We start from the raw sequence: 26930 nt of genomic DNA, 5'->3' as shown, positions 1-26930 counted from the left end.
ATTCCTTTAGATTATATCCCGTGGAGGTTATCGGCTCGGATAGAGTCTATAAAGATACGGTCTTTGATTTTTATTCTTAATAAATCTTAGATTCTGAAAATCATCTTCTTAAATCTTCTAAGCCTTTAAGCTCTTCCCGTTACTAAATCTTACTATCCGGATCTAACTCTGTATAGGAAGTTATCTTAAATAAATTCCTAATCGTTCCCAAAACGTTTCCGAATCGTTTCCGAATCGTTTCCTAGTCCTTCTTTAATTTATCACTATCTTCACTATAATATTACCCCTCTCTATTTACCCCTCTATTAACGCCTAATACTTACTTAAGGCACACACGTATATTATATAACCTGTATAGGCTATAACCTATAATAACTATCAGGTTAATATATCGCCCTACTCCGCTCCACACCTACCCTTAGCTTAGCCTCGCGCTTAGATATCAGTTTATCTATAACCTCTTCCGTGTGCTATCTTCCATTCCCCGTAAGGTAGTGTAGTACCAATAAGGTAGTTAAGGTACCTTAGTATAAATCAAGTTAAGTCATTTTTATTTTATTATGATAAACAGTCACTTCACACCGCCATAACTGTCCAGGCGTTATCAAACACTCGGCTGTACTCACCGACGTATCGGTACTTCCATATCAACCCCAGCCACAACAACTCGAGACCAAGTGGAACTTCCCCAGGTCCATTCGGCGAAAAAAGAGGCCCGCCATCCCCTCCGAATCGGGTTTGATGCCTTACATCTAAGGATAAGGCCTCGGCGCTGGTTGGTGGGCTGAAGGCAAATCGGCTTGGCCCGTGCAGTTGTCTCGCTGTGCCTCCCACAACCGTGCTTCGCCCCTCAGCTGCCCCTGCCCCGCCTGTCTGACCTGCCTTTTTTCCAGTATTCTCTCCCAGCTTCGGTTCCTCTTCATCCTCTCTTCCAGTTGAACCAGCACTCAAAGCAGGGCAGTTTATTAGGACACATCACCACCTATCTCTCGAGACTCCATTCTCCCACGCTCAAGTACTCAGTAACACTTTTCCTTTGGCTCTCGTCAATCCATTCCCTTCAGCAATCACATATTTACAGCGAGACCCTTGTTCAAGCCGTCGGTCGCTCGCCCCCTTCTCCCATCCAAAAACCCCCTTTCCCACGGATAACCCCCGGAAAGTCGAGTTTATGTCAATTGAAAATCTCAAGACCTACGGTATGTTTCCACCCTGGCGAGCTCCGGGAACCTCTTACCCGTTGATCCGTTTGCCTGTTGCTACCTCGATTCAACGGCGTGGCTTCCTGGTTGGGTCTTGGCTTGTATCGCAGTACATCGCTAACCACTTTGACATCCGACACAGACCCCTTCGCCGAAGCCGACGAAGACACTGATGAGACGAAGCAGACTCAAAATTATATCCATATACGTATCCAACGTACGTCCCTCTCCTTCCCGCCCGCCCATTCGACTCCCATACTACCTCACATTTTTCCTATTTCGCCCAAGTTCTACTGTTGGGTAAACGAACTGACACCGGCGACAGAGCGTAATGGACGTAAAACCTTGACGACCGTTCAGGGTCTTCCGAAGAAATTCGACCGAAAGAAGATCCTCAAGGTGATCAAAAAGAAGTTCGGTACGTCATAACCCCCCGCTGTGTTCTATTACATTCGAGGGATTTTTCTACTAACCCCCTTAGCCTGCAATGGCACCATCGTCAATGACACCGAGATGGGAGAGGTGATCCAGCTCCAAGGCGATCAACGCAAGGATGTGCAAGGATTCCTCACAGACAAGAAGGAAGGCCTAGAGTTGGACCCTAAGTCTATCAAGGTCCACGGCTTCTAGGCCTCCCCACAAGTCACCGTCGTGTCGTGTCGTGTCGTGTCGCGTCACCAGTAGTGGGGTATCCCATGCCGCTCGAGGTCGACTCACGGGTGAAGGCCGCGAGTGTTACGAAGCGCACTCCCCGCTGGCCCATCGCCTTGCGTGCCTCGGGCGTTTACCGCCTAGCTGGTGCCCGACGTCCAGGCGGTGGCCGGGCCTAGTTTGGCGATTAGCGACTCCGTTGAGTGAGAAAGAAAGGGAAGAAGGGTGTGGAGGGAGGCGTCAGGTCTGTCTGGCGCGCATGGCAAATGACTAGGGTAGGATCTCAAAGCTGGGACTCTGTCGCCGCTATGGTTCCGCCGCCGTGTTCTACAGCGACAGCCTAGCTTGAATCAGGGTCCGCAAGCGGAGCTCGACTAGCAAAATTGACGTCTTTATTTGCCAATGGTGTGGAATTGAAATATATGTCTTTCGTCATCTTGTTACGTGCGCCAGCCAGCTCTCCTTGACGCACTGGCTAGACTAGTATGATCGTGGCTCTGTTATTCGATGTTTCCTGTCACCACGGGGAATAATTGGTAGCTAAGGGGCATCTGCTGTACGTGTGCGCTAGGTAGCCATGAGGAAAGATTCAAACGCTAATCGTGTCCCGTGTACGCCATCATTATGAGTTTTTCGCCCGAAACCGATGCCTGTCGTTGCGAAAGAAAAAGAAAAAAAAATGGGGGGGGGATTTACAAGTCGCACTTGCTGGTCGCCACAAAGCTACCTCCGCCGCGACCGTCTCTGAAACCGCTCTCGCCCGCCATATGAGCCCAGTGCGTCCGGATCATGCGCACAAACTGCAGCAAGAGGGAGTCGGGGTATTCGGGGTTGCTAGTGTGTAGGTGACCAAGTAGAGTGACCGTGCTGACGAAGCTAGCGATAGAAAAGACGTTGATGGATGTCGAGGTCTCCTTTTGGATATTGATCTTTCGTTGTGTGATATGATATAACACAGTCAACGTCTTTTGTGTTTTCTCGGAAGAGAATCCGAAACAGTTAGCGAAAAGCTCCAACTCCCCGGAGAGTAAAATACGGGACAGAGAAAGAAGGGTAAGGAGTAGGCGAACTCACGCTGGCGATGCTGATCCAGCCTGGGAGGAGGAGACGACCGTCATCGAAGCCGCCGGCGAAGAATAGGATGCGTTCCGTTAAAAACGCGTTGGCGCAGTTTATAGTCAAGAGGCGGATGATGGTGGCCTGTGGGGTATAGTTTATGAGCCAGCGAGACATGAGGCAGTCAGCGAAGAAGAAGGATAGGTAACCCGACGAGCCGCACTGGAGAGAGAAAGACGTCATTAGCATTGTTTTGCCCGTCGATCAAAAAAGCAAAACGTGAGACAAAGAGGGGGACAATGTCATGCTCCTCTATGCTCTTTTGTACGCACCCATATGACGCCCAATGCCATCTCAGTCCACGGATATCGTCTGGAACTACCCGGTAATCTCGTCCCTGGGGGAGCGCCGCTGAGGAAGGGCCCCATGCTTCTCGGGCTAGCTGGGCAGATGGGCTCCCCCGGGACCATGACGTCCATAGTCAGAGGGTCCGCACCGAGCGCTTCGAGCAAGGCCGACCACGGCAGGGCGAGCATGACGCGAATGAAGAGCTCAAGGGCGGGTTGTATGCCCCAGTAGATAGCGGGACAAATCGAGAGGAGGCGGCAGAAGAAGAGCCAGGGGCGCCAGGATTTGGGAATCTCGAGTACGACAGCGATGCGGGGCTCGAGAAAAGAGGCGGAAAGGAGGCCCGGGGAAGGGGAGGAGCGGCGGCGTCTGGGGGTGCTTGTGCCCGTTGTGGCGTTCTTGTTCATCCTGTCCGCTTTCGCGTTCGTGTGCGAAGTCATGTTGGGGGCGGCCAGACTGCCAGCGGACACGGCCCGTTGCAGTTGATGTCGAGGGGCGGCGGCGGCATGTGAGACAGCGGAAGAGGGGAAGCTTGTCGGGGGTTCATACGGTGGTGGTCTCGTCGGGGAACGGGAACGGCGGTAGTCCATCTAGGAGATGAAGGCTGCGGAGATACGGTATTCTCCTAGCGAGTCGTCCAGCCGCCTGTGGTTGTTGTATCGCGCCGTGCTTTGACTTGTTCATCGATGGATGTATGAATGGAGGGGGCAGGTTGAGGTGGAAACGGAGGGTCGATGTGGTTCGGACTTTTTGTTTCTTCGTCTAAACACTGTTTCTGTTCGATCAGGTGGGGAATGTGGCTTCGAAAAGAAGAATTGAGGTAAAGGATAAAATGGAAGGCTCGGCGGGCCTTATCCCTATAAGTATACGGAGTAGATTGTTTTTGAGCTCTGGGTCGTCGACTGTGGCGTCTCTGTTTTGGTGACTTGGCTTGCCAAATGGGACAGACAGGGCCTTCCTTACATGAACCTTGCGAGACAAGTCGTGTACCTATGCACGCAGATGAGAGCGTCGAACGAATCATGAACGTACGGGACCTAAGCACTATGTCACACCGTCTATCCGTATCTGTACTTTGTGCACTACCTACCTACCTGCCCGGGTTTGGCTGGTTATACACGTGTAGGTCAGAGCCGATGGACTCGTCAGATGTCGCAAGTCTTAGAACATTATGATGATAGCGATACCGTAAGAACTCAACAAACTCGACCTTGCGCTAGAGGCTTAGTGCCCCGTTTTCCCCAGGCTTTTCTGAAATAAACCAATCAAAACATAGTATTCGGAGCGCTTATCTGATAACCGAAGCGATAATATCCGTGATCGATACTTTAATTCTCTGCCATCTAATAGGATAACTTTCCAGAAGTGGGGCTTTTATCAAAAGCGGTATAGCGCTGGTTAGCGTAAGGTCGAGTTTGTTGAGTTCTTACGGTATCTCTGTCCTAGCTCTGGTTAGTGCAAAATTCTCTGTTCGAGCATATATGTCCACCTAAAAACGCTTACGTAAGGCTGCTAACATAAGGTCCAACCCCTCCCCCCCAAAAAAAAACCCCAAGTAGGTAACCGTCTCCGCCAATAATTGTAGCCCGATAAGGACAAGTATGGATCCGATAGATAAGTCAGGGGCCCAAAAATTTCCCATCCATCGCGAGAGCTCGAGATCCCCAATCGTCTGTTTCTCGAAGCGGCAATTCGGCCTCGACGACATAATATTCTCCTCTACTAGGGCCCTACCGATCGTCGTCCCGCCATCGAGAAGGCCTTAGTCAGTCTTTCGAGGGCTTAATGAGCTGCCCGCGATCACGACAGACGGACCTGGAACTGCCGTAGCCTCTTAAACAACTCGCCCTTCCTTACATCATGTTTCAACCATCAACCAGGCTGGTGCTTGGCCGTGGCCGACCCGCCGTGACCACAGCGCTCCGGTCCTCTAGGAGATCATACGCAATAGGGAAGGCTGATACGGTGCTTCGGGGCTTTAAGAGAGAGGTGGACGCCATGAGCAAGGCACAACTTGAGGACATGAGCAAGATGCAGAAACATGCGTTGCAGGCAGCGGCAAGGCAGTATGCCAGCAAGATTTTCCCAGGTACGTCTTGGCCATGAGACCCCGTGTTCTTTCTGTGCTTCGTCTTCAGCCTAGCTCGCCATCCCAACCTAGCCAAACAGTCGAAATCTCGAAAAGGGAACTTGCAATGGCAGACAAAGCTCTCCAGGCAAACCGAAGCGGGAGTGTGAGGAGGACTAACCAGAGCTGACACTCACAATCGCGAATCTTCTACAGGCACCTTCATCCCCATGCCGCTATCCAAAGTACCGAAAAAACCGACGATTTTCTTCAAGTACCAGTACACCCGCCTGAAGGCCAAGTTCTGGGACGCCGTCTCCGTCGTCACCCTCCGCTGGCGCTCCCGCCCCAGCATATTCGCCTTCTACTCCAAGCCCCGCGCCGGCATGTACCGCTCCCAGGCCCTCGCGGCCGGGAAAGCCCTGCACGCGCGTCTCGGCCAAGCCCTGGCCGAAGGCGACCGCGACACCCTCCGCGAGATCTGCATCCCCGAACTGTACCAGGCCCTCTCCGCCGCCATCGACAAGCGCAAGCCCTGGGAGCGCACGACCTGGAGCATCCTGCAGAACCACGGCGCCCGCCTCGTCGCGCACCGCGTCGCCATCCTGCCGCCGCCCTTGCCGAAGGATCTCATGGTCCAGCAGGCCGTCGTCGCCATCGATACGACGCAGTCCTTGGACCGTGTCGACTCCCGCAACGGCGAGAGCATACCCGGTGCGGCACGCGTGCAGCGGCGAACGGAGTATCTGGCGCTCTCGAAGGAGTGGAACAGTGACACGTACACTTCGGGCCCGTGGCAGGTTATCGGCAACGTGAAGGAGACCACGTTGGACGCTTGGCAGAAGGAGGAGGAGAATCTCAAGGTCATGCAGGCGATTCAGACGGAGAAGGCGTTGAAGAACAACATCAAAGGGGGGAAGACGTCATAACGCTGGCCACTGGCCTGGGAAAATATGAATGCCCCTAAAGCGTTCAAATATCAGGCAGGGTGCAGAGTGGGAGCCAAGGGATGAGGGATTCGGGCGAGAATGAAAGAACGGCTCCAAGGGGAGGCGAGCGGGTGCATATGTAATGAATGTACTGTATATTATACGTGTAAGAATGCTGTATAAAGTACTCTCTGATCCAAACACACCCCGGCCAAGGCCCGCTGGCTCTGGACACGAGGGTGGTCCCTTCTAACATCTTTCTCTCCAACGAGACCCGTTCTTACTATTACTTTTTCCCGCCACGCGCCACTCAGAACAAAGTAGTAGACTGAGTTTTGTCTAGGATCTTCTTCGAATAATCCGTCAACTTGAGAGTTATGTCACCGTCAAGCTTAGGTCTGACAGACGCTGTTCTGTACGCACTGCCGTCTTAAAAGAACTTTCCAGCCTGCTTAGAAGTCGGCTCCTCCTGCTGCGTGGTGACGTCTGCCACGTCGTCACCCGAGGCGCTAGGCCGGAAGCTGGCGACGTCCGAGGGCGCTTCGACGGAGATGGGAGGGTCGAGTGCAGTGAAGCGGCGACCGGTGCGCTTGGCCCAAAGATACTGAACTCCCAGGCGACCGCCCAGAGCGACGAGAGCGAACAGGAGACTGCCGACAGGAGCGGCGACAAAGAGGCCGAAGACGCTCCAGTCGTTGGCATAGAGACCTTCCGAAATAAGCAACAGATTGCCAGCGCGGCGCACGTCTCCCCCGTAGTAGACGAGACCGAAAAAGAAGGCGGACAGGATGCCGCCAACTCCTCCCGTAATGACCTCGAAGCCACGCCACCAGTAGCACCGGTCGGAGAGGCCGATGACGAGGACGGGGATGACGCAGGCGGAGACGAGGTCGCTGATGAGATAGATCTGCAGGATGGAGGGGGCCCTTAGGGCGATGACGATGGAGGGGACGCAGATAAGAACGGCGCCCAGACGGACCCACCAGATGTTGAGGCGGTTGCGGAAAAGGTCATTGGAGGCAGACGAAACCATGGCCGTGAGCAGGGTGTCGAACGACGCGCAGGACAGGGTAACGACCATGACGAGGGCAATGCCAACAACCCAGGCCGGCAGGCTGTTCAGAAGGAGGAAAAAGGCGGCAGAGCCATCTCTCGGGATGTCCTCCATAGGGAGAGCACCGGACCAGACAGCAACGAGACCGCTGCAGCCGAGCATGACCAGAACGATGAGGATGAAGACAGTCGCCATTGAGACGCCAATCCAGAGGTCCTTGTCCGTCTTGGAGGCGAAAGCACGCAGCCAGAAATTGGAGAGGAAGAAGTAGTTGGTCAGGATGCAGACGGGCAGGATGTAGAGTAGCTGCCAGCCGAGAAGCGTGGGCTTGAGAAAGCCCGACTCTTTGATCAGAGAGGTGTCGATGTCGGTGAGAGCACCAATGGTGGCCGCTGCGATGATGATGAGCCCGATGACCATGGCGCCTTGGATGTTGTCCGTCAAAAAGGAGATACGGAATCCGCCGAGTGCTTCACGAAAGGGTTAGCAAGTGCAGTAGTGTATTGTATGGAGCACGGCTCCCCAAAGCACAGAATCATACAGGTGTAGGCGGCAGTGACCACTACTTGGACGATCATAACCGGGAGCTGATTGACGCGGGTCAGAGCGGTGACGACGTGGCCGATAGCTGACAGCTCCGCAGTCATATATAAAAACAATGTGACAAGGGTCGCGAAGCTCAAGTAAAGCATGGCGGCGCTGCCGTAACGCTGGCGGGTCCATTCCGTCAAGACGAACCCATGCGGGGTCTTTTTCCGAATGAGGGACCCGAGGCCGGCGAATATCAGGAGCGGCAGGGCGGAAGATAGGGCGTAGACTACGACGCCTTGAACACCGGTGATGGTGGCGAGCTCCGGGTAGGCGAAGAGCACACTCGATCCGAGACCTGAATTGTTAGTTGAAAACTACGAGGTTAGAAGGGGTCAAAGGGGGGGGGGAGTGGAAGAGGGAGGGAAAGGAGGGAGGTCGATCGGAGCGGCAGCACGTTTCCCACGCAAGCATTAACTTGATCGAGTAATCACGGTACAATCTCAGCTTCAGATCGGCTAGCCGCAGAACATCTCCTCGCTTTCAGATGAGGGAGCAAGGTTGGATGCCGGCGGTGCTTCTCATCCGCGCCCGTAGTGAGCCGCGTCCTCTTCCACCTCAGGAGAGTCAGCCCCGGAGAAGCCCCTAGCATCCAGCATGGGTCGAAACCTTTTGTTTCCTTGTTCCCTGCAACTGAAAACTGCGTCGATGCCAGTACTCTCCCGCATGCTGCGAGACCAGGTTCCGCCCCGAGGCGTAACCCCTGAGGTGTAGGAGGACCAGTTGATCTTGGGAGACGAACCTAGATGTCAGATACGTTGTCGCCTACCCCTGATCTCCCGATGTTCGTCGCAAGTGCTCTAAGAGCTTTGCTGGTGAAGAGCCGCCAGCAACCGACAGGATGCTATGCCTTGACGTGCCATGACATGCCGTTCCCTAGAGAGTCAGGGGGGTGCGTTGTGTCGTTAACTCCGTCGCTGTGGTCGTGTATTGCTACCGCTCCCGATCTTTTGGGAGATGGATTGCCCACGCTGATCAGCGCTTTTGCCAATCACTCACCACTGGCGATGAAGTTGAGGGCAACAGGCAATGCTGGATTAAGTGTTAGGTTTGGGACGATAGAGCAAAATGGGAAGGGGGTGAGGGCCAAGCCGATGGGTGAAACTGTGGCATCTTCAAGGAAGCGTCAAGGTGGCGTCTAACCCGTTTGAGTTCGATTGGCAGACAGGAAACCGCCCCTGAGATTATGTCTCAATGTCCAGGCTAGGCCAGTTCCCATGAGACTGAGGAGTATAGGATGTCTGTGTTAGCCTTCTGACGAGAGTGGTGTTGTTGTTGGGCAAACTGAACAGAACGGTAGAGATGAGGCCCGGGCATTTAGTTCCGGACTTGCAGACATCACGTTGAAATGGAAAGTGAGAAGTTGAGACATACAAGAAGAGACCGTAGGTCGCGAAGATGATGCCATGGGAGGCCGCGAGCGATGGTTGTGGCATGATGAGAGGCGAGGATGCGATTCCGCGAGAGAGACTCGTCCAGCGATGACGATGGATCGTGGCGGAGGGAAGGTCGACAGGGACAGATACTTCTAGGGTCTAATAAAGCCGGCTGCTAATATGCACGTTGCATTTAGAGGTTCTCGTCGAAGGAAGAGAGGAAATATACCTATATTTATAATGAAAGACCGGAAAAAAATTCTCTTAGGAACAAAAAGTCTGGGCGGGTTAGAGTCGAGAGGTCATACAACGCCCCGCAGGCAGTTTGTTGGGTCTTGCGTGGGGGTTATGGCGTTCGGTACGTTATCGTACCTATCCGGTACACGTAAAAGTTGGTAATGCCATGCCACTGTCACAGAGGTATCCTTGCTCAGGTAGCCAAGTATTCTGTACGAATCAGAGTCAAGGTATCTCCGCCATAGCGCCACGCCTTGCGCTCAGTGATGAAGTACCCACTACCCGTACTTAAGCTTCAGGTATCCATAATTCTTGAAAAGGTAGGTCGACTGGGTATTATATAATCCTGTTCTTGAATTCTTCTTAGCACAAAAAGTAAAGTTGTGTTGACTATCCAACGGCCTTCCCGTGGCGCAATGGTAGCGCGTCAGACTTCTAATCTGAAGGCTGCGGGTTCGAGCCCCGCCGGGAAGTACTTGTTTCTTCTTTTCTTTTTTTTTTGGTTTTCGTAGTTACTCGGCCTACAGAGTACAATATTTTTGGAGTCGTGTTTTGGGACAAGTGACCAAGCCCAGAAGATCCAAAGAGTTCTTAGGACATGGACTTTTCTATAACAAAGTCGATCGGGTCAAACATCGCCAGTGTTATGTTATCTTTGCATGAAGGCAAATTGCTTCCCAGTCACGATTCACGAAGTGCCGATGCGAAATGCGGGCAACAAGCAACACATCATACAGGACATGCGTATATATCTCATCGGTTTCCGCAGCCAGACAGATAGGTCGCCTGGCAGACAGCCTCAATCGCCAGACAATTCCATCCCCTCTCTCCGACGCTCATCGGCGGGCAATGTTTGCTCTGTTACGTTCTGTTCGATCCTACATTACCCTGTCTAGACCACCTTATCCTTCATTTTCTCGTGCCAAGTTCGAACCTACCATGGGATTGAGTAGGGTTTTAATCAGTTTCCAAGTAGTGATTAATTACTATTTGAATTATGTCCCAGACTTATACTGTTTGTCCAATGCCTGTGATACATGATAGTGTGATGGACTTCCACCGTCCTGAACAAACCACCCCCCCTTCCCCCCCCTTTTTTTTTCCCTCTTGCCCTCTCCATTTACTTCATTTTCTCCTCCTTCGGCGCCAACCCGGCCTCCTCTTACTCACCAAGCGTCCCTTGTCATTTAGCTGTCCTTTATCTCATGTCTTCTCCCTCAAGGTATAGTGCTTTCAAATCAGAATATCAGATGCCTTTCTAGGAAGCCACAAAAGCAAACCAAGAAATCAAGATGTTCTTATAATATCATGGGGCCAGTGTAACCGGTGCGGCTATGAAATAACTCTTTAGTTTGTTAAGAAGTACTATATGCTGATGTAGAGTATAAGCCACCTAGCCCCTGAATGGACTTGCACTCCAATGCCTGGCTACCTTCACTGTGGTAAGGTAACCAAGAGGAAGCGTCGTAGAGGCGAGACCAACCGCTTCCTCACATAACTACCGTACCTTATGGTCCATCTATCTGAGGAAGGTAGCCTACATCATTTAGAAATTTACATAAGGTACCTTACCCAGGGGAACCAGATACTCTAAGGTAAGGTCCAATATACAGCGATGTACATATGTAAGGTACTTTGATGGAAAGAAGTCATGTGCATTGAGTCGTCTGATATACCTGTGTGACCTGATGGTCAGACAGCCAGGGGCACCAGGGGCACCAGGGGCACACACTGATGACCATGACTGTGAGCGTTATGACACCCACTAAAAAGCATATATAGAGACAACGAGTCGGGATCTTCCTGTTTCTTTCCCTTGAGTATACTAATATCAGGTACTTTATACAATGTGACCTTGTTATATCTTGTGCAGTTTCACTCAATAGGGCAATATCCTCGACTCATGTTTGAAAGCATATACACCAACCAGTCTAAGCTTAGCGGGGGAAGAAGGAACAAGGGCTCTTGTTTATGACTTTGGATCACGGGCTTGGCAGAATGCTAACTTGCCCAGGAGTCCCTTCCCTTTCTTATCCAATATACTGTAAAATAAAAGGGAAGTTGTGTGGGTTTGTGAAGGTATCGTGACTCTGTCCACGAGTCGCCGTGGCCCCTGGCCACCAAGGTCAGAACCCTCACGATCCCTACGGGCACCCACGAATTGTAGTCATCCTGCTGCCGAATATAGAAAGAATTTCTTTCAGGGCTATTAGCTCAACTATTTCTTTCTTTCTATCAAAGCCTCTGGGAAAGCTTCTTCTTCCACTTTCATCCACTATCACCACTCAGACGACACTCTCCAGAGTTCTCACCTACTCTCTTGGGGTTGCCAGCCACCTCTACCAATAAAGGTATGTTTATCTATTCTAATTGATGACTCTCCGAACCCCTTTTCATGGGTACATGAGGCCTGCCTAGCTCCCTGGTCTGCTCTATTTGTTTATGCTCTTCTTGCCATGTTTTATTTCATCATCAACTTCGGGCTTCTCTTGCTCAAGTCCTGATCTTCTCCTGTTTTTTCTCCCGAGTCTGTAAGTTTCTGGAGATACTCGGTTGATATTTTTGCTGGGAGAGCTCCTCTCCACTCCCCCTTCTCCAGCGAAATTCTCCGTTGGTCTTGCGATCCATTCTATGCCAATCCTCGTCCAACCTGCGTGTTTACAGAAGGTCATGGCTGAGAAATTGCTTGCTGTCACGCCTCAACCCAATTCCAAGCCTCCTATCGTCCAGCCCCTGGATAATATATTCTGACGCGTTCACGTCTTTCTCTTCTGTTTGAGTTCTTTATGTTTTCGTATTACCCTGGACCGCCTTCTATAGAGCTGACTTAGTGGCTTACTGCAGGTATCATTCTCTGACTGCGAATCCAGGGATTCTTCTATTGCTTGAGAAATTCCTGTAAGTGAGCCCGCACTGACTTGACTCTTGAGTCTTGCCAACATTTACTGAACCGGTGAAATTCCAGACGTCTTCAATGTCCGGAAAGAATGAGGCCATGGGCCAGATAGCCCAGAGTCTGTCCTCGATGTCCCTCACCGGAGAGGAGGATGATGTCTTTTCAGGTGGCGGCGGAACTGGGAACCTCCGTCTCACCAAGATTCCCGATGGCCCTGCTCTTCATCGCGGCGGTCAGGCGCCTCAGGCCGCCTCTCCTTCTCGCAAAGGTAGGGCTATGGGTTTCCGGGAGGCTTTTGGCTTGGACGCGCAGGAAATATACTCTCCTGGCGCGTGCGTTTTTGTCGCCAAGTAAGTACGAAGCAGAGCCGACTCAGCCGAGAACGAGTCTGATCCCCAATCCTGTGACCCTGGGTTCTGACGCAGGCCAGCCTTCCGAACCATGTTGAAGACTCCGTGCTTGAGACGGAGGTTAACGCTGTCTTTTCCCGTTTTGGAGCCGTCTTCGTCAAGATTCGTCGCGATGGCCGAACTCGGATGCCATTTGCGTTCTGCCAGTTTACTGTTAGTTCTCTGATATAACCCCTAAAGGCTAAGGGCCCTAAACCCCAACTTCTCAACCCGGGCTCCGTTCTAATAAGGTTTATAGACGTTCGAGGACGCGCAGCGAGCTCTAGTCAAAGGAAAAGGAATCGAGATCTTCGGACGCCCTTGCCGCACAGAGAAAGTCAGAGCTAATTGTGGGTTTACACTTATGCCGAGATGTCTCCCTGACATTCTTACTGACCCGGCGATTAGGTGATTTCTACGTCTACCGAAGAGATAACCGCGATACTTCCATTAAAGAGGCCAAGGAGCTCCTCGAACCCTTTGGGCGTATTTCCAAGGCCGAAATTCTTCATCCGCAGACCGCCAACCTGCTGGGCCTATCGGCCTCTGGGGTCTTGGTGTCGTTCATGGTCTTCGACGCCAAGAGAGATGTCGTGGGTGCCCTGCAGGATGACGAGGCGTATTGTGTCAGAACCTTCTCCCAGAGCAAAGTGGCTCCTCGGACCCCCCAGAGGGAGAAGCCGGCTATGGTTCAGGACTGGTCCCGCCAGTACGAGTATCACAAGCGTACTATCTTCGTCTCCAACCTGCCTGCGGATATCTCCAAGGAGACTTTGCACAACATGGCAAGTGAATTCGGCGAGGTCATTAACATTACCATCAAGTGGAGCAATCTGAGTGGTAAGTTGTTCCCGACACACCTGTAGCAGGACGGAGGACCATTGCCGAACAGCTAAATAAGCTAACATCTTGAAGGCCACCGGAAGGCATTCGCGTTCATTGAATTTGACAACCACGAATCCCCTAATGTGGCGGTTGCTGAACTAGTAAGTCTCCCGTCCGGACCTTCCTCTCACAGACAATATGCGCGATTCGATTGCTAAGACACGTCAATCGCTCAGGATGGGACACCTGTGCCCGGTGGAGATGGCAAGCTTATTGTCGAGAGAAAGTCCTGCAAGGTTCTGAATCCTGGTGCAATCATGACTCCGGACACCCGCCATCGGCGCCTCATCAAATCTCACGAAGAGAGCGACATCGAGTCCAAGGAGAAGGAGATGGTTCCACAGACGGGTACTCCTGTTGCAGGATCGGGAATGGTCTCGCCGGAGCAGTCGCAGTCTGCAGCGGCTCAGTCGTACCACCCGCAGGCTCACCCTATGATGGGATACTCGCCCCTCACCCCTCAGGGATATGGATACTACTCGTATTCGCCTGCATTCTCGCCTGCGCAGCTCTTTTCCCCGTTTGCCGTACGGACTCCCTACTACGATCCGAGTTTGTACCATGCTACCTTTTCCTCGCCTTCGTACATGATGGGAGGTTATCCTCCCTCGATTCCAGAGACGGGTCAGACTTCTCGGTCCGAGCCTGCCAATGTTGAGAAGGAACCCGAGGAGAAGAAGGAAGATTGAGCAGGTCCAGGCAACTATTCGGACCTCTCCCCACTTCCCCCCTTTGCTGCTTTCTTTTACTTTGCCCGCCTCTTGCTTGAAACGGGGCTGAAAAAAAAGGAAGAAAAAAAAGAAAAAAGGAAAAAAAAAATTGTTCTCCTCTTGTTATAGAGGGACAAGAATATTCGGCGTTCTGTTTTTGATTCTGAGAGATACCCAGTAGCTCATCTTCTGCATTGTCTGCTGAGGACAACAAAGGAGACCAGAGGAGAAGAGAAGCCTTCTTCTGCATGAGCCAGGGGGCCTCCAGTCACTCGGACGAGGGATCTTGTTTTGACATTGACCCACGACTAGGTTGATTGATGTATATAGTATCTAGGGAAATGAGACGATACTGACCTGAACTCACCCTTAATAAACAGTGAGGGATTCGCCGGTGACTCGTGAGCCACTTGAACTGTGAACATCTTGATCTCTTGACTGGTTGACGTTCGGTAAAGCGCGACAGTAAAGTCTGCGGCCCTACGGGGCCGACTTCGAGCCCATATACGTTGTGCAGCCCAAATTGACACTGCCCAACAGCCGTATATCTTCATGCAGACATAAATGAAGTTGATGACCATGTCAATACCTTACTTTGACATGATTCCTTTCCTCCGTAATAAAGTGCTCGGTCCCACGAGAAGTTGAACGCGAAAGTCACGTGAGCCTGGGAACTTCTCTTCGGAATCGGTGAATCCTTAGGCCGCAAGAACTTGAATGACTCGCCACGTACGGAAGTACTCCGTCAAGCTCCTAGGTACCTTATCTTATCGCTGGAATACGAATTGACTTCACAGGATCATAGCACTCAATTCCCATGCTGCTTGTTGGAATCACGATTTAGAGAGCCAACAGACCAATCCAAATCTGACGGTTCGCTCTCATGCACGCCAATCAGTTAGGAAGAGGCTGCTCCATGTGACAACAGACAGATGCGTTAGCCGACAAGCAACTCATCAGAAGCACCGTGTTGTGTTTACCTCGGTCGAGGGTCCTCCAGGATGCGCCCAACGGAAGCCCTGAGGAAAGGCTTCCTCGGGCGGAGCATGGATGAATTCAAGCGTCTAGCTGTCGTAGGTATGTGCTTTCTTCTTCTTTTTTTTTTCCTTCTTCCACATCCCGCTTTCAGAATGGCATGCTGATTTTTGGTTTCTATTTCGCAGCCTTCAGAGCAGAAGGTGTCAAGGGGCCCTCAGGACCCCTCCTCTTACAAGACTTCCGAGACCCCGAATCGATCTCACAATGCAAGACCATGACAGACCAAGAAATCGGAGGCTTCTCTCACTGCGCGCTCGACTGGGCTTCATCCCAAGACTCCGCCGACCCATCCGCACTATCCCCCACCTCCGCCCAGCCCCCAGGGCATGCCAGGTTCCACGGCACGATATCGACCGAACTCCCGAAGAATAAACCCGACATTCAGAGAACAGGATATGCGGCGTGGAGGACGCTAGACAGGCCGCCGACCGTGTTCGGGAAGAGCCTGTGGGACATCGACATGTACGCGTACCTCGCAATGCGGGTCCGGTCGGACGGACGCAGCTACTTCATCAACCTGCAGACCGAGAGCGTGGTGCCCACGGACTTGCACCAGCACCGGCTATTCGCGAAGCGCCCCGGGGAGTGGGAGACGGTGCTGGTGAAGTGGAACGATTTCGTGCGCACGAACCATGGATTCGTCGTCGAGCCGCAGACGGAGCTGCTGCGGCGGAAGATTAGGACGGTTGGTGTGGGACTGACAGATCGGGTTCCTGGCCCGTTTGAGCTGTGTATCGAGAGGATATGGGCAACCAATGACGTTGCCGAGGCTGATTCCGTTATGGATGCCGGCGAGGCTGGGCAGACTGCGAGCGAATTGAGGGATCGACAGGGGAAGAGCATACTCTGGAAAGAGGCATAACGTGTTTTCATCACGATTTCCCACCTGTGTACTCTCGAAGCTCACAAGCAGCTACCATCCCGCCTCTTCAGGGACGAGGGAAAGAAGAGACAGAGTGGAAGACGTAAGGTGGGTGCTGGTGTACGTCTGCTAGGTGAGGGCTCCTGGGTGAGGGCTCCTGGGGAAGGATCATAATTTGTACAAACCATGTACGATATGGCGTTGCTTTGCTTTTGGGAAGGCATGTGATCTACTGGCCAGTTGCAGGAGACAATATGACGAGACTTTTGATGGAGCCGAAGTCGGTCGATCCGCTCCCACTTCGATACTGCCTTTTCCCCTACCGTCACCGCCGCGTTAGGCTCTGGGGCACCCCTGAATCCCTTCCGCGCCAACCTTGGTCGTTCTCAGAAACGACTCTGGCTGCCCCCTCACTGCTATCCGACAACGAGTGAACCGGAGAGCAGGCACATTTCGCAGCGGTCACACCAACGCCTAGGTGCCCGATCTCGAGTCTCAGAGCCAGCTTCTCCGTGACCGGACTGCTTTCGAGAAGAGAATACGACCCAGCGGCCTGAAAGAATCTCAGTATGTGGTTGTCCTATAATCCGACCACGTCCTCGTACAGGTTCTACATCGCTCGATTATTACCAGGAGCTTTGTCCTTCAAGAATGCGTAGAGGCTTTTGTCAAATAAAGCGTAGTCAAAATCGTCACAAAACAGGTCAAAATTGATTGAGGCAATTATGTATAATTATAACTGTCTTAGACCGTCAGGGAAACGCTGCTACCGTATTTTATATAGTGCAGATTCTGTAAGCGTCCACCCGGATTATACTCTTAGTAATCTAGCCTATTACGTAACCGAAAAGACTATAGTCTATTCGCTATAGCCGCCCTTAAATTCATCCTCTAGGTCCTCTAAATATTCTATCCGGACTTCCTCTAGCTATTTCTGCTATAACCGTTCCCGTATATCTATCACGCCCACCTAGGACCTAAATATCTTAAATTTCTCGCCGTATAACGCCTTCGTTAATCCGTCTACTACTATTTCCGCGCTCGTAATATACGTTACGAGTATTTACCCTTATTCCTTTACTTAACGTAACTAGTGGCCGTGGATATTAACATGGCGGAGGCGCGTTATTAACGTACTAATCTCTTAAGTAACTAATCGAATCGTTTAGTTATTATCGTATAAGATCTTTAATTCCAGATTATTAAATTCCACTCCTATACTAAGTAATAGGCATTATATAAAGATACCCTCTTTTATACCTTATACTAACGCTAATAGCTCTACTTCTGTTATAGATATCGTGACTATATCCTGCTTATTTACGCGCCACGCTATTATACCGCTAAATAAGCGTATTATATACGCTTAACTGCTTTTTCGATTAAGGGTATTATCGGTAAACGAGGCGTTAGTATAGATTTCGATAGTATCGCCACCCCCTAGTTCTAAGGTAAACGATTAGCTATTAATTAGATAAAGGATTAGATAATCGGCGGCCTTATAGTGAATAGGCCCTGGATTAACGTTAAACCAGTATAGCCTAGATACTATAAACGCGATATTAGGGCGTGATATTACTGCTGCATATAGTATAGATCCTATCTTCTATTAATAGCTTTTAACGTCCGTTAAGGTCCCTGAATAGGGCAGTAGTTCTGCGATCTTAATTAGGTGTGTTAGGCGATAGTTACTGCTATACTTACTATTTAGCTTTAAAAAGCGTTCTAATTTAGTAACGTAGTCGTATTATAATGGCTAGATTTTACGGGCGGCGCGGTCGCGAATAACCTTAATACTAAGGAACCACTATAGAGGATCGCTATCTTATAGATTATAGTGGCGTTACAGGTTATTAACGGTCTGCTCTATCTACGCCTTATATTATTCCTTATAATTAATAATAATATCGTTAACGTAGAAGAACAGGATTAAACCGCGGCGCAGAAAATAACACGGTTCTTACGGCACTATCTAGAAGCCGTCCGCTAAAAGGATAGCCGAAAAGTGCTTTTACTAAAGCAGTAAAGACTCCTTAAGTCTATATAACGCCTTTTTCAGATGTAAACGACTCCTAGGGGCTAGAAAGCCTAGCGGCGGGTATATAAAGATATTATAGGGGAGGGGCGCGTGTATAAACGCGTTTATAACGTTAAATTATAATAGCGTAAGGTTAAATCGGACGGCGATAGCTATTAACGCGCGGAACGACCGTCCGGCTAGTATTACTGCGTACGTCTCCTTAGGCGAGGATTAATACTGCTGATCTCCTCGCACTATAAGCCTTACCTTATATTTATATAGAAATCCATGCTTATCGAACTTATATATTATCACCTATATCGAATTAAGAACCTGATATCTATCTGCGGTAGACGCCGGTACCCGTATCTACGACCCTATCTCCTTATAGCTCCGTAGGTGGTCTTCTTTTACTTGTCGGAATAGGTGGCCATAAGGGTGTAAGGGTATATCGCGAGGGTTCTTCGGAGGAGGAGGGAGGTCTTTACGATAGATCTTTATAGCCGCCGAAGTAACCGCCGGAGCAGTGCTTCCCGAGGCTACCGCCAGGGTTATATTTTCCGAGATAGCTATCGGGGCCGTTAGTTTAAGTAGGAGCGATAAACGCCGCTATAGCGTTATAGAAGTAGTCCTTTTTAATCGTAATTTAGTTAGCGGAGTCCTATCCAAGGTGCGTATATTAGGGGCGTGGCGGCTAGCGTTAAACACAGCTACCTAATAGTCTCTTTTCCAGCTATCTCCTTACTGAATTAGTTACGCTCCTTTATTTAATAGGAGCCCTATAGCTATAGCTATAGGGGTATCGCAGCACCGTATTCCGTTATCCTAGAACTCTACGGCCGTAGGGGCATCACGGTTTCCTAATATAATGGCTACTATTAGCGCTATAACCGACGGCGGGGTTACTAGTAGAGTAGGAAGTAATAGATCTGGCGGATATAGACGGTAATCAGGCGTTATACCGGCTAAATCACACTATTCGTGACCTAAATCTTATCCTGATTAACTTAAGATAGCCTCCTCTACCCCTTTACGGCCGGGTATTACGGACTATAACCTTAACAGTAAAACCATTAAGGAAGGAGATCCGGGGGCGTTTATCCCCGGATCTAATAATTCAAAATAAGCAGTTATATAAAAGGGAGGGGGTCCTTAGCTTATACGTCCGTAAACAACCGTGAATCTCCAGCCCTCTCCTACTCGATCTAACTAATCAGGTCTTCTAATTACTCCTCGGTTAATTAACGGAGGTCGTCCTTAAAGGTGGCGATATCGCCGTTAAAGAAGGCGCGTTCGTTAAAATCTATATCGCGCGTTCGAATAACGCGGTTATAGCGGCGTAGGCTAGGCACCCAGATACGGAAAATATTAGTAGAATCGTAGCCGATAAGATAGCCGATATAGGCGTGAGGAGCGATACGATTTAATAGCTTATTAGTAGCCTTCTAGGCGTCCTTTATTATCGCGTATGCCTTATAGCCGTAAGCTTAAAGGTGCAATAAAATCGGCTTTCTTTTAAAGAGGACCTCGTATAGCGTTTTCTATTCCTTATTATACTGCCTTCGTAGCGTGCGGTTATAGACGTACGTAGCCGTGGGAATAGCCCTAGGCTATATAAACGGTGGCAGTTTTGCGTGGATATTTATCGCACGACCCTTCGAAATAACCACGGTAGTAGCGCGTTCGGTACCTCTATTCTATACTTAAGTATCGGTAGCAGATACCTCTAAAAGGATGCCCTCACCATGTAGGAATTAGGTGATATCGTGGGATTAAGTTAGCTTATTATTAGATTCGAAAACGCGCACCTTATAGTCTAATTAGTGGTCTACCTAGGCGAGGAATTCCTTAATTATTACGAAGATATCTACTACTAGCTTACTCTTTATAACGTAGGTGGCCGTAAAACCACTATAACGGTCGGTGAAAAACATAAACCTTAAGTCCCTATCGGACGTTCGTTTAAAATCCGTGAAATTAATCGCCTATCGCTCCCCTGCGTAGGCAGGTATAGTGCGAGGGCGCCTACTAATATACCGCTTTATCTTTATAAGCTCGTAGGCCTTATAATCGATAGTTATTAGTCCCTTGATTTTAACCCCCTGCGTCTGCTCTTCTAGGTGCCTAAGTGGTTCAGGGCCTGCGTGCCCTAGGCGTAGATGCTATAAGATGCCCTCCGTAGTGCTTAGATACTATATCGTCGATTTACGAACGCCTTTTCGGGTAGCAGAAGAAGAAGAAGAGCCTAGAAAAGCAGCCGTAGATTAGTCAGAGGGCACGTATTTAATAACGGTTTAATCAAAGCAGTGACTTAGCTAGTATAGTATAGATCCATCGAAACGCCGAATATAGTTATTTAGTGGCTTTTAATTCTACTAGTATCCTCGAAGACGTAGGCGTTAGTTAGAGATTAAATTATAGACAAAATCCTTATAGTATACGACGTTTAATAGCCTAAAATCAAGGCCTCCTATTAGTCCATTTAATCTCACGGTCACGTTGCCGTAATCTTTAATAGGCAGGGACGAACTACCGGCTACCAGGTAGTCCCCCTATGTGGCGGGTGTAAAATCAGAAAAACGGGAAAAATCGTTAAATATATAAATAGTAGCGCCGGAATCGAGGATAGTAGAGGTTCGAAGAGGGTAACTAGCAGTAGCGGTTTCTGCTATAAAGCTAGCGGCGTGGGAGACGCCGCTACGGATACTACTATAGTCGAGTCACGCCTCTTTAAGCTATGCTAAGTCCCGGCTTATATCCTTCTTCACCTTCTTTACGGCACGCAGTTCTTCCACTTCCGTGCGTAGCGAGGGGTCGTATTTAAGGATCCGTTAGACGGTTATTTTAGTGCTCTCGAAGGGTATCTAATCGTTATATACCGTATCCGGGAATAGATAGAAGCAGACGTTAATATCGTGGCCAGGCATAGCGTACACGCGGTAGATCTGCCCTCTCTATAAAGCAGATTAGCGGCGTTTAGAAGAGGAACGGTTAGCTAAAGCAGCTAAAGGTGTGGCTATAGATACCGCGGTAGTAGGATTCTTAGCTTTCTTCCCACGGCCGCCCTTTTTACGGGGCTTAGCCGTGGCCTCTAAGGTATCTTCACCCTCTTCGCTTCCGGTATATAGTGCAGGGAATACTATAGCGCGGTGGCTACCGCGTTTTTTTCTTAGTCTTTAAGTCTGGTATTAATATACTTCTAGCCGAGGGTGTAAAGGTCTTCGGGTATAACTACTTAGTTATCTATAAGGCGTCCTTTAGACTTAGTCTAATCGTGGCTGGTATAGGGGCGTATACCTCTAAAGAAATCTATAACCTATATATACATGGCAGGCTTCGAACCGGTATCTTTATAGCTTTATAGTAGTAGCTACCACTTATCTAACTACTCCCCGAGCTTCTTAAAGCTATTCGTAGGGTACTATATGTGCTCGATATACTCTTCGTGGGTATCGGTTTAGCAAGTAGCTAAGTACTAATCCGTATCGCGTTTAACGGCTTCGTACACCTTATAAGGCGTGCCTCCTTATAGCAGTTATCTGCGGCTTTAGTCGATAGTATTAACCTGCTAGGTTAGTATAGCGTTAATCCCCTTTAGGTAGCTATCGTATTATATTTATAGGATCTTCCAGCGCGCGATTTCGATATCGTATACTTTGTAGCTGGCGTCCGTAAGGTCGAGATATTATATAGGCGTACGCCTAGGTGTTATAGAGGGGATAGAGCCGTATTCCGGTATTATAGGCTCCTCGGGGGACTAAGTCAGATCGACTAGGTGGAGAAACCTCTACACGTTATTATAGGTAGTAACCGATTCGTATAGGCATCGCTAAAGCTCCTAATCCTTATAGGTTTTATACGTAATAGGGTTAAAGTACGATATCTTAATAGTTATTTATAGATTAACACGCTATATCGGCGTAGCTAAATAGCTTCTTAAATTGGTAGTAATAGTAAAAGAGTAGATAAAATAGGTACATCTTCACTTAGTAATTAAGACTCTTAATTATTAAATAAAGCGTAGTTAAAATCGTCACAAAACAGGTTAAAATTAATTAAGGCAATTATATACAACTATAACTGTCTCAGACCGTTAGGGAAACGCTGCCACCGTATTTTATATAGTGCAGATTCTGCAAGCGTCCACCCGGATGATACTCTTGGCAATCCGGCCTATTACGTAACCGAAAAGACTGGTCTGTTCGACAGCTTTCAGACTCTCACCCCTTGGGATTGCCAGTTGGATTATGTAAGACGACTTCGTACAAGGATAATAGTATTTCCGTCAACAGAACTGGTGGGGCAGTTATCACTTCCATTTGTTTCGTTACGTTGCAACTTGTACCTTATCAAGGTTGCGGGGGTCGCCAGCAAGTTCCGTGAGGTTGCAGACACAGAATCTTGGCACGCTATCTAATGGAGCTGGCGCATCGCTACTTCGTGCTACCCAGTAACCGTAACCCAGCCACGCAGTCCCAGTCCCTCCTTTTCAACATCACGAGATGCGTCACTGCTGACGACTCCAATCGCCTCCCCAGAGTAACTGACGACGCATTCTTCTATATTATCTGTATTGTATTACGCACGCATCTTTTATGGCAATATCATAACAGCAGCTTCCACCTATCTGGCGTCGTTTCTTTCCTGCGGCCGACTCTTCGGAAGGGAGCTACGGAGCTGCCTGCTTGCAACCGACATCCTCCTCCCGACTCCTCTTCCGCTCCGGCTGCAAGCTCCCGATAGTTGTTTTCTCCACCAGGCACCTACCTTAGCTCTTTATTCACATTCACATTACTCCTGTTACTTGGGCAGTAGTGAAGCAATTGCCCACAATGGCAGCCATGGTTCCAGGCTCTCACACAAAGTCCGTTCCTCTCCGTATTCCCAATGACTTGATCCCGTCCCTAACCACCTCGCCTTCTTTTCTTCTTCTTCGTCTTCTTATCCGTGGCCATGACTGCTAACCTCGTTACCAGATCCGACCAGGAGCTCGCCATCAACATCAGAAAAGCTACAAGCGCTGATGAGTCCGCTCCCAAGAGGAAACATGTCCGCGCCTGCATCGTGTACACATGGGACCATAGGTCTTCTCAAGCCTTCTGGGCAGGTCTAAAAGTGTGAGTGGCCCTCTTTCCCTAGTTTGCTACTTTTCTGTCTGTGTTATTCTCTTCTTTCGTGGCTCCTAGTCTTCTGCGTTGTGGCCTGCTTCTAACGAACGTCTCTTTTCCAGTCAACCTCTCGTCGCCGACGAAGTCCAGACATTTAAAGCTTTAATCACCGTTCATAAGGTTCTACAAGAGGGACATCCCATCACACTAAGAGAGTCCATCTCGCAAAGAAACTGGATCCAGAGTCTAGGCCGCGGCGTAACCGGCGAAGGAATCCGTGGTTACTTGCCCTTGATCAAGGAATATACCTACTACCTCCTCGCGAAGCTGTCCTTTCACCAACAGCATCCCGAATTCAATGGCACCTTTGAGTACGAGGAATACCTCAGCTTGAAGGCTATCAACGACCCGAATGAGGGCTACGAGACTATCACCGATCTCATGACTCTCCAGGACAAGATTGAGCAATTCCAGAAGCTAATCTTCTCCCACTTCCGTGGGGTTGGAAACAACGAGTGCCGCATCTCGGCTCTTGTTCCCCTGGTACAGGAGAGCTATGGCATCTACAAGTTCATCACGAGCATGCTTCGAGCTATGCATTCAAGTCAGGACCCTTCTCCCTTGCCACTTCCACGTGTAGGCTCTCTGGAGCAGCCTTGCTGACATGGAGGTAGCAACCGGCGATAATGACGCGTTGGAGCCTCTCCGTTCCCGGTACAATGCACAGCACTATCGGCTTGTCAAGTTCTACTATGAATGCTCCAACCTCCGCTATTTGACGAGTCTCATCACCATCCCCAAGCTTCCTCAAGATCCGCCGAGCCTCCTGGCCGAAGACGACGAAGCCCCTGCCTTGCCGGCGCGACCGAAACAGGAAATCGAACAAAAGCCGACGCCACCTCCTGCCGAACCGAAAACGAACGAGCCCGATGAGATTTCCGAGTTCTGGAAGAGTGAGCTCGACCGTCAAAACCGTGAGTATGAAGAGCAGCAGAGGGTCCTCGGGGAGAGGCAACAGACACAGCAATTCGCCCAGCAGCAGGCGGCTCTCCAGGCGCAGAGGGAATTCGAGGACCAACAGCGGCGCTTGCTGGAACAGCAGCAGCGCGAGCAAGAAGCCCTGATGCAGCAACAGATGCAGTACCAAACACAGGGTAGGCTCGCCGAGCTCGAACAGGAAAATTTCCGGGCGAGAACCCAATACGAGCAGGACCAGCTCATGCTTCAACAGTACGACCAGAGAGTCAAGGCTTTGGAAGGCGAGCTTGCGCAGGTCCAGAACCATTACGGCCAACAAATCACGAGCAGGGACGATCAGATCCGAGCTCTTCAAGAACAAGTGAACACTTGGCGGACCAAATACGAGGCCCTGGCCAAGTTGTATTCGCAGCTGCGCCATGAACATTTGGAGCTGCTGAACAAGTTCAAGACGGTGCAGCTGAAGGCCGCGTCTGCGCAAGAAGCCATCGATAAGCGAGAGAAGCTCGAACGGGAAATCAAGACGAAGAACCTCGAGCTCGCCGACATGATTCGGGAAAGAGACAGGGCTCTCCACGATAAAGATCGCCTATCGGGCAGCAACAAAGACGAGGTCGAGAAGGTTAAGCGAGAGCTGCGGATGGCACACGACAGGGCAGATAACCTCGAGAGGAGCAAAGGCAACGAACTCTCTTCGATGCTCGCCAAGTACAATCGCGAGATGGCGGATCTAGAGGAGGCTTTGCGCAACAAGTCGCGGGCCCTGGAGGATGCGCAGGCCAAGCTTCGCGAAGGCAACACAGACATCGAGCAGCTGCTGCGCGACAAGGAGGAGGAACTCGAGGTCTACAAGGCCGGTATGGATCAAACCCTCATCGAGCTCAATGAGCTCAAGCAGAACCAGGGCGAGACGGACCATGCACTGGACGGTCAGATTGACGCGCTTATTCTCGCCAACCTGGACAAGATCAACGATATCATCGATTCGGTGCTCCAGACGGGCGTCCAGCGGGTGGATGATGCCCTTTACGAACTAGACTCCACCATGCAAGCGGGCAATCAGAACGCCTCTCCGTCCTACGTTTTGTCACAAATCGAAAAGGCGTCGTCGAGCGCAATGGAGTTCGCAACGGCGTTTAACAACTTCATCGCGGACGGTCCCAACAGCTCGCACGCCGAGCTGATCAAGGCCATCAACGTCTTCGCAGGCGCCATGGCGGATGTGTGCAGCAACACCAAGGGCCTAACTCGACTGGCGACAGATGACAAGAAGAGCGACTCGCTGATGAACGGCACGCGGCAGTCGGCACTGTCGACGGTGAAATTCTTCCGCGGTTTGCAGAGCTTCCGCCTGGAGGGCATGGACCCGATTCAGAAAACAGACGTGGTTATTAACAGCAACAACGATGTGCAGATGAATCTCCAGAAGCTGAACAAGCTCGTCGAGACGTTCGCCCCGGGGGCCGGGAAGTTGACGGGCAAGGGAGACCTGGGCGACATCGTGGACAACGAGCTGAACAAGGCGGCCGATGCGATTGCGGCGGCGGCGGCGAGGTTAGCCAAGCTGAAGAACAAGCCCCGGGAGGGGTACACGACGTACGAACTCAAGGTGCACGACTCGATCCTCGACGCAGCGACGGCGGTCACGAACGCAATCGCGCAGCTCATCAAGGCAGCGACGGTGACGCAGCAGGAGATCGTACAGGCCGGGCGGGGCTCGTCTTCTCGCACGGCGTTCTACAAGAAAAACAATCGGTGGACGGAGGGCCTCATCTCGGCGGCCAAGGCGGTGGCTTCGTCTACCAACAGGCTGATCGAGACGGCCGACGGGGTACTGTCGAACCGCAACAGCCCGGAGCAGCTGATCGTGGCGTCAAACGACGTGGCGGCGTCGACGGCGCAGCTTGTGGCGGCAAGCCGAGTCAAGGCTGGGTTCATGAGCAAGAGCCAGGAGAACCTGGAGCAGGCGAGCAAAGCGGTGGGGGCGGCATGCAGGGCGCTGGTGCGTCAAGTGCAGAACATGATCAAGGACCGCAACCAAGAGGAAGAGCAAGTGGATTACTCCAAACTGGGAGCGCACGAGTTCAAGGTGCGCGAGATGGAGCAACAGGTAAGGAAGACACCACCCCTATCGGGGACGGATGTTGTTTGTCCTCGAGTCCCTTGGGTCACACCGCATTCCGCGCTAGCAAGGCTATGAGAGGATGTTGGGAGCTAACAACGTTGGAACTCTTTTTTTTTTTTACAGGTCGAAATATTGCAGCTGGAGAACTCACTTGCGGCCGCACGACACCGATTGGGCGAGATGCGCAAGATCTCGTATCAAGAGGAGTAGGCCAAAGTCGGTGGGCAGGAGGCCCAGAAGGTAAGTTGCGGACAAATTGGGCTCGATCACACGGCAGCCCCGCAGTCCATAGCGGCCGTAAGTGTGAACAAGAGAGGGATGGAGAGAGAGGGTTGGCGGGGGGGGGGGGGGGGGGGGGGGGGGGGGGGGGGGGGGGGGGGGGGGAGGGGGGAGGGGGGGGGGGGGGGGCC

At 50.8% G+C, this 26930-nt stretch overlaps 8 protein-coding genes and 1 non-coding gene across 9 annotated transcripts; 6 read left to right on the top strand and 3 right to left on the bottom strand.

Annotated features, from left to right (window-relative positions):
- Positions 1 to 712: 712 nt before the first annotated feature.
- Positions 713 to 1047, bottom strand: SODALDRAFT_126833 (hypothetical protein). Its single transcript, XM_028606673.1, has one exon. The coding sequence runs from the start codon at positions 921 to 923 to the stop codon at positions 753 to 755; it is 171 nt and encodes a 56-aa protein (XP_028469515.1). The 5' UTR covers positions 924 to 1047; the 3' UTR covers positions 713 to 752.
- A 124-nt stretch (positions 1048 to 1171) lies between these two features.
- Positions 1172 to 1832, top strand: SODALDRAFT_322787 (eukaryotic translation initiation factor SUI1; the record flags this gene model as incomplete). Its single annotated transcript, XM_028609750.1, has 4 exons — positions 1172 to 1199; positions 1345 to 1419; positions 1528 to 1620; positions 1684 to 1832. The coding sequence occupies 4 exons, from the start codon at positions 1172 to 1174 to the stop codon at positions 1830 to 1832; spliced, it is 345 nt and encodes a 114-aa protein (XP_028469514.1).
- A 713-nt stretch (positions 1833 to 2545) lies between these two features.
- On the bottom strand, positions 2546 to 3664 carry SODALDRAFT_271453 (hypothetical protein; the record flags this gene model as incomplete). The annotated part of the gene is made up of 3 exons (XM_028607773.1): positions 2546 to 2818; positions 2928 to 3131; positions 3242 to 3664. 3 exons carry the CDS (start codon positions 3662 to 3664, stop codon positions 2546 to 2548), a joined length of 900 nt encoding a protein of 299 aa, XP_028469513.1.
- Positions 3665 to 4926: 1262 nt separating this feature from the next.
- On the top strand, positions 4927 to 6430 carry SODALDRAFT_331478 (hypothetical protein). Its single transcript, XM_028611464.1, has 2 exons — positions 4927 to 5346; positions 5542 to 6430. The coding sequence occupies exons 1-2, from the start codon at positions 5256 to 5258 to the stop codon at positions 6252 to 6254; spliced, it is 804 nt and encodes a 267-aa protein (XP_028469512.1). The 5' UTR covers positions 4927 to 5255; the 3' UTR covers positions 6255 to 6430.
- Positions 6380 to 9550, bottom strand: SODALDRAFT_349632 (hypothetical protein). Its single transcript, XM_028613429.1, has 5 exons — positions 9271 to 9550; positions 9040 to 9119; positions 8896 to 8928; positions 7850 to 8194; positions 6380 to 7778 (listed from the first exon to the last, which is right to left on the bottom strand). The coding sequence occupies exons 1-5, from the start codon at positions 9330 to 9332 to the stop codon at positions 6685 to 6687; spliced, it is 1614 nt and encodes a 537-aa protein (XP_028469511.1). The 5' UTR covers positions 9333 to 9550; the 3' UTR covers positions 6380 to 6684.
- A 361-nt stretch (positions 9551 to 9911) lies between these two features.
- On the top strand, positions 9912 to 9983 carry SODALDRAFT_t58. Its single transcript has one exon. It is a non-coding gene; the product is annotated as a tRNA-Arg (tRNA).
- A 2500-nt stretch (positions 9984 to 12483) lies between these two features.
- On the top strand, positions 12484 to 14662 carry SODALDRAFT_397456 (hypothetical protein; the record flags this gene model as incomplete). Its single annotated transcript, XM_028615299.1, has 6 exons — positions 12484 to 12755; positions 12836 to 12968; positions 13054 to 13144; positions 13203 to 13634; positions 13710 to 13780; positions 13856 to 14662. The coding sequence occupies 6 exons, from the start codon at positions 12484 to 12486 to the stop codon at positions 14366 to 14368; spliced, it is 1512 nt and encodes a 503-aa protein (XP_028469510.1). The 3' UTR covers positions 14369 to 14662.
- A 728-nt stretch (positions 14663 to 15390) lies between these two features.
- On the top strand, positions 15391 to 16289 carry SODALDRAFT_273219 (putative complex I protein; the record flags this gene model as incomplete). The annotated part of the gene is made up of 2 exons (XM_028607884.1): positions 15391 to 15466; positions 15553 to 16289. 2 exons carry the CDS (start codon positions 15391 to 15393, stop codon positions 16287 to 16289), a joined length of 813 nt encoding a protein of 270 aa, XP_028469509.1.
- Positions 16290 to 23141: 6852 nt separating this feature from the next.
- SODALDRAFT_338939 (ANTH-domain-containing protein) lies at positions 23142 to 26730 on the top strand (the record flags this gene model as incomplete). Its single annotated transcript, XM_028612820.1, has 6 exons — positions 23142 to 23173; positions 23286 to 23426; positions 23540 to 24021; positions 24092 to 24370; positions 24404 to 26505; positions 26644 to 26730. 6 exons carry the CDS (start codon positions 23142 to 23144, stop codon positions 26728 to 26730), a joined length of 3123 nt encoding a protein of 1040 aa, XP_028469508.1.
- Positions 26731 to 26930: the final 200 nt, after the last annotated feature.

The sequence above is a fragment of the Sodiomyces alkalinus genome (assembly GCF_003711515.1).
Source record: "Sodiomyces alkalinus F11 unplaced genomic scaffold SODALscaffold_2, whole genome shotgun sequence".
Taxonomy (NCBI): domain Eukaryota; kingdom Fungi; phylum Ascomycota; class Sordariomycetes; order Glomerellales; family Plectosphaerellaceae; genus Sodiomyces; species Sodiomyces alkalinus.
This window is presented reverse-complemented; position numbering and strand designations above follow the sequence as displayed.

Excerpts from the sequence above, each read along its gene's own strand:
- SODALDRAFT_126833 (XM_028606673.1), bottom strand. The coding sequence starts at position 923 with ATGAAGAGGAACCGAAGCTGGGAGAGAATACTGGAAAAAAGGCAGGTC.
- SODALDRAFT_331478 (XM_028611464.1), top strand. The coding sequence starts at position 5,256 with ATGAGCAAGGCACAACTTGAGGACATGAGCAAGATGCAGAAACATGCG. Across the intron at positions 5,347-5,541 it reads TGCCAGCAAGATTTTCCCAG|GCACCTTCATCCCCATGCCG; the intron begins GTACGTCTTGGC and ends AATCTTCTACAG.
- SODALDRAFT_349632 (XM_028613429.1), bottom strand. The coding sequence starts at position 9,332 with ATGCCACAACCATCGCTCGCGGCCTCCCATGGCATCATCTTCGCGACC. Across the intron at positions 8,929-9,039 it reads TGCCAATCGAACTCAAACGG|CATTGCCTGTTGCCCTCAAC; the intron begins GTTAGACGCCAC and ends CACTTAATCCAG. Across the intron at positions 8,195-8,895 it reads CCTCAACTTCATCGCCAGTG|GTCTCGGATCGAGTGTGCTC; the intron begins GTGAGTGATTGG and ends CTAACAATTCAG.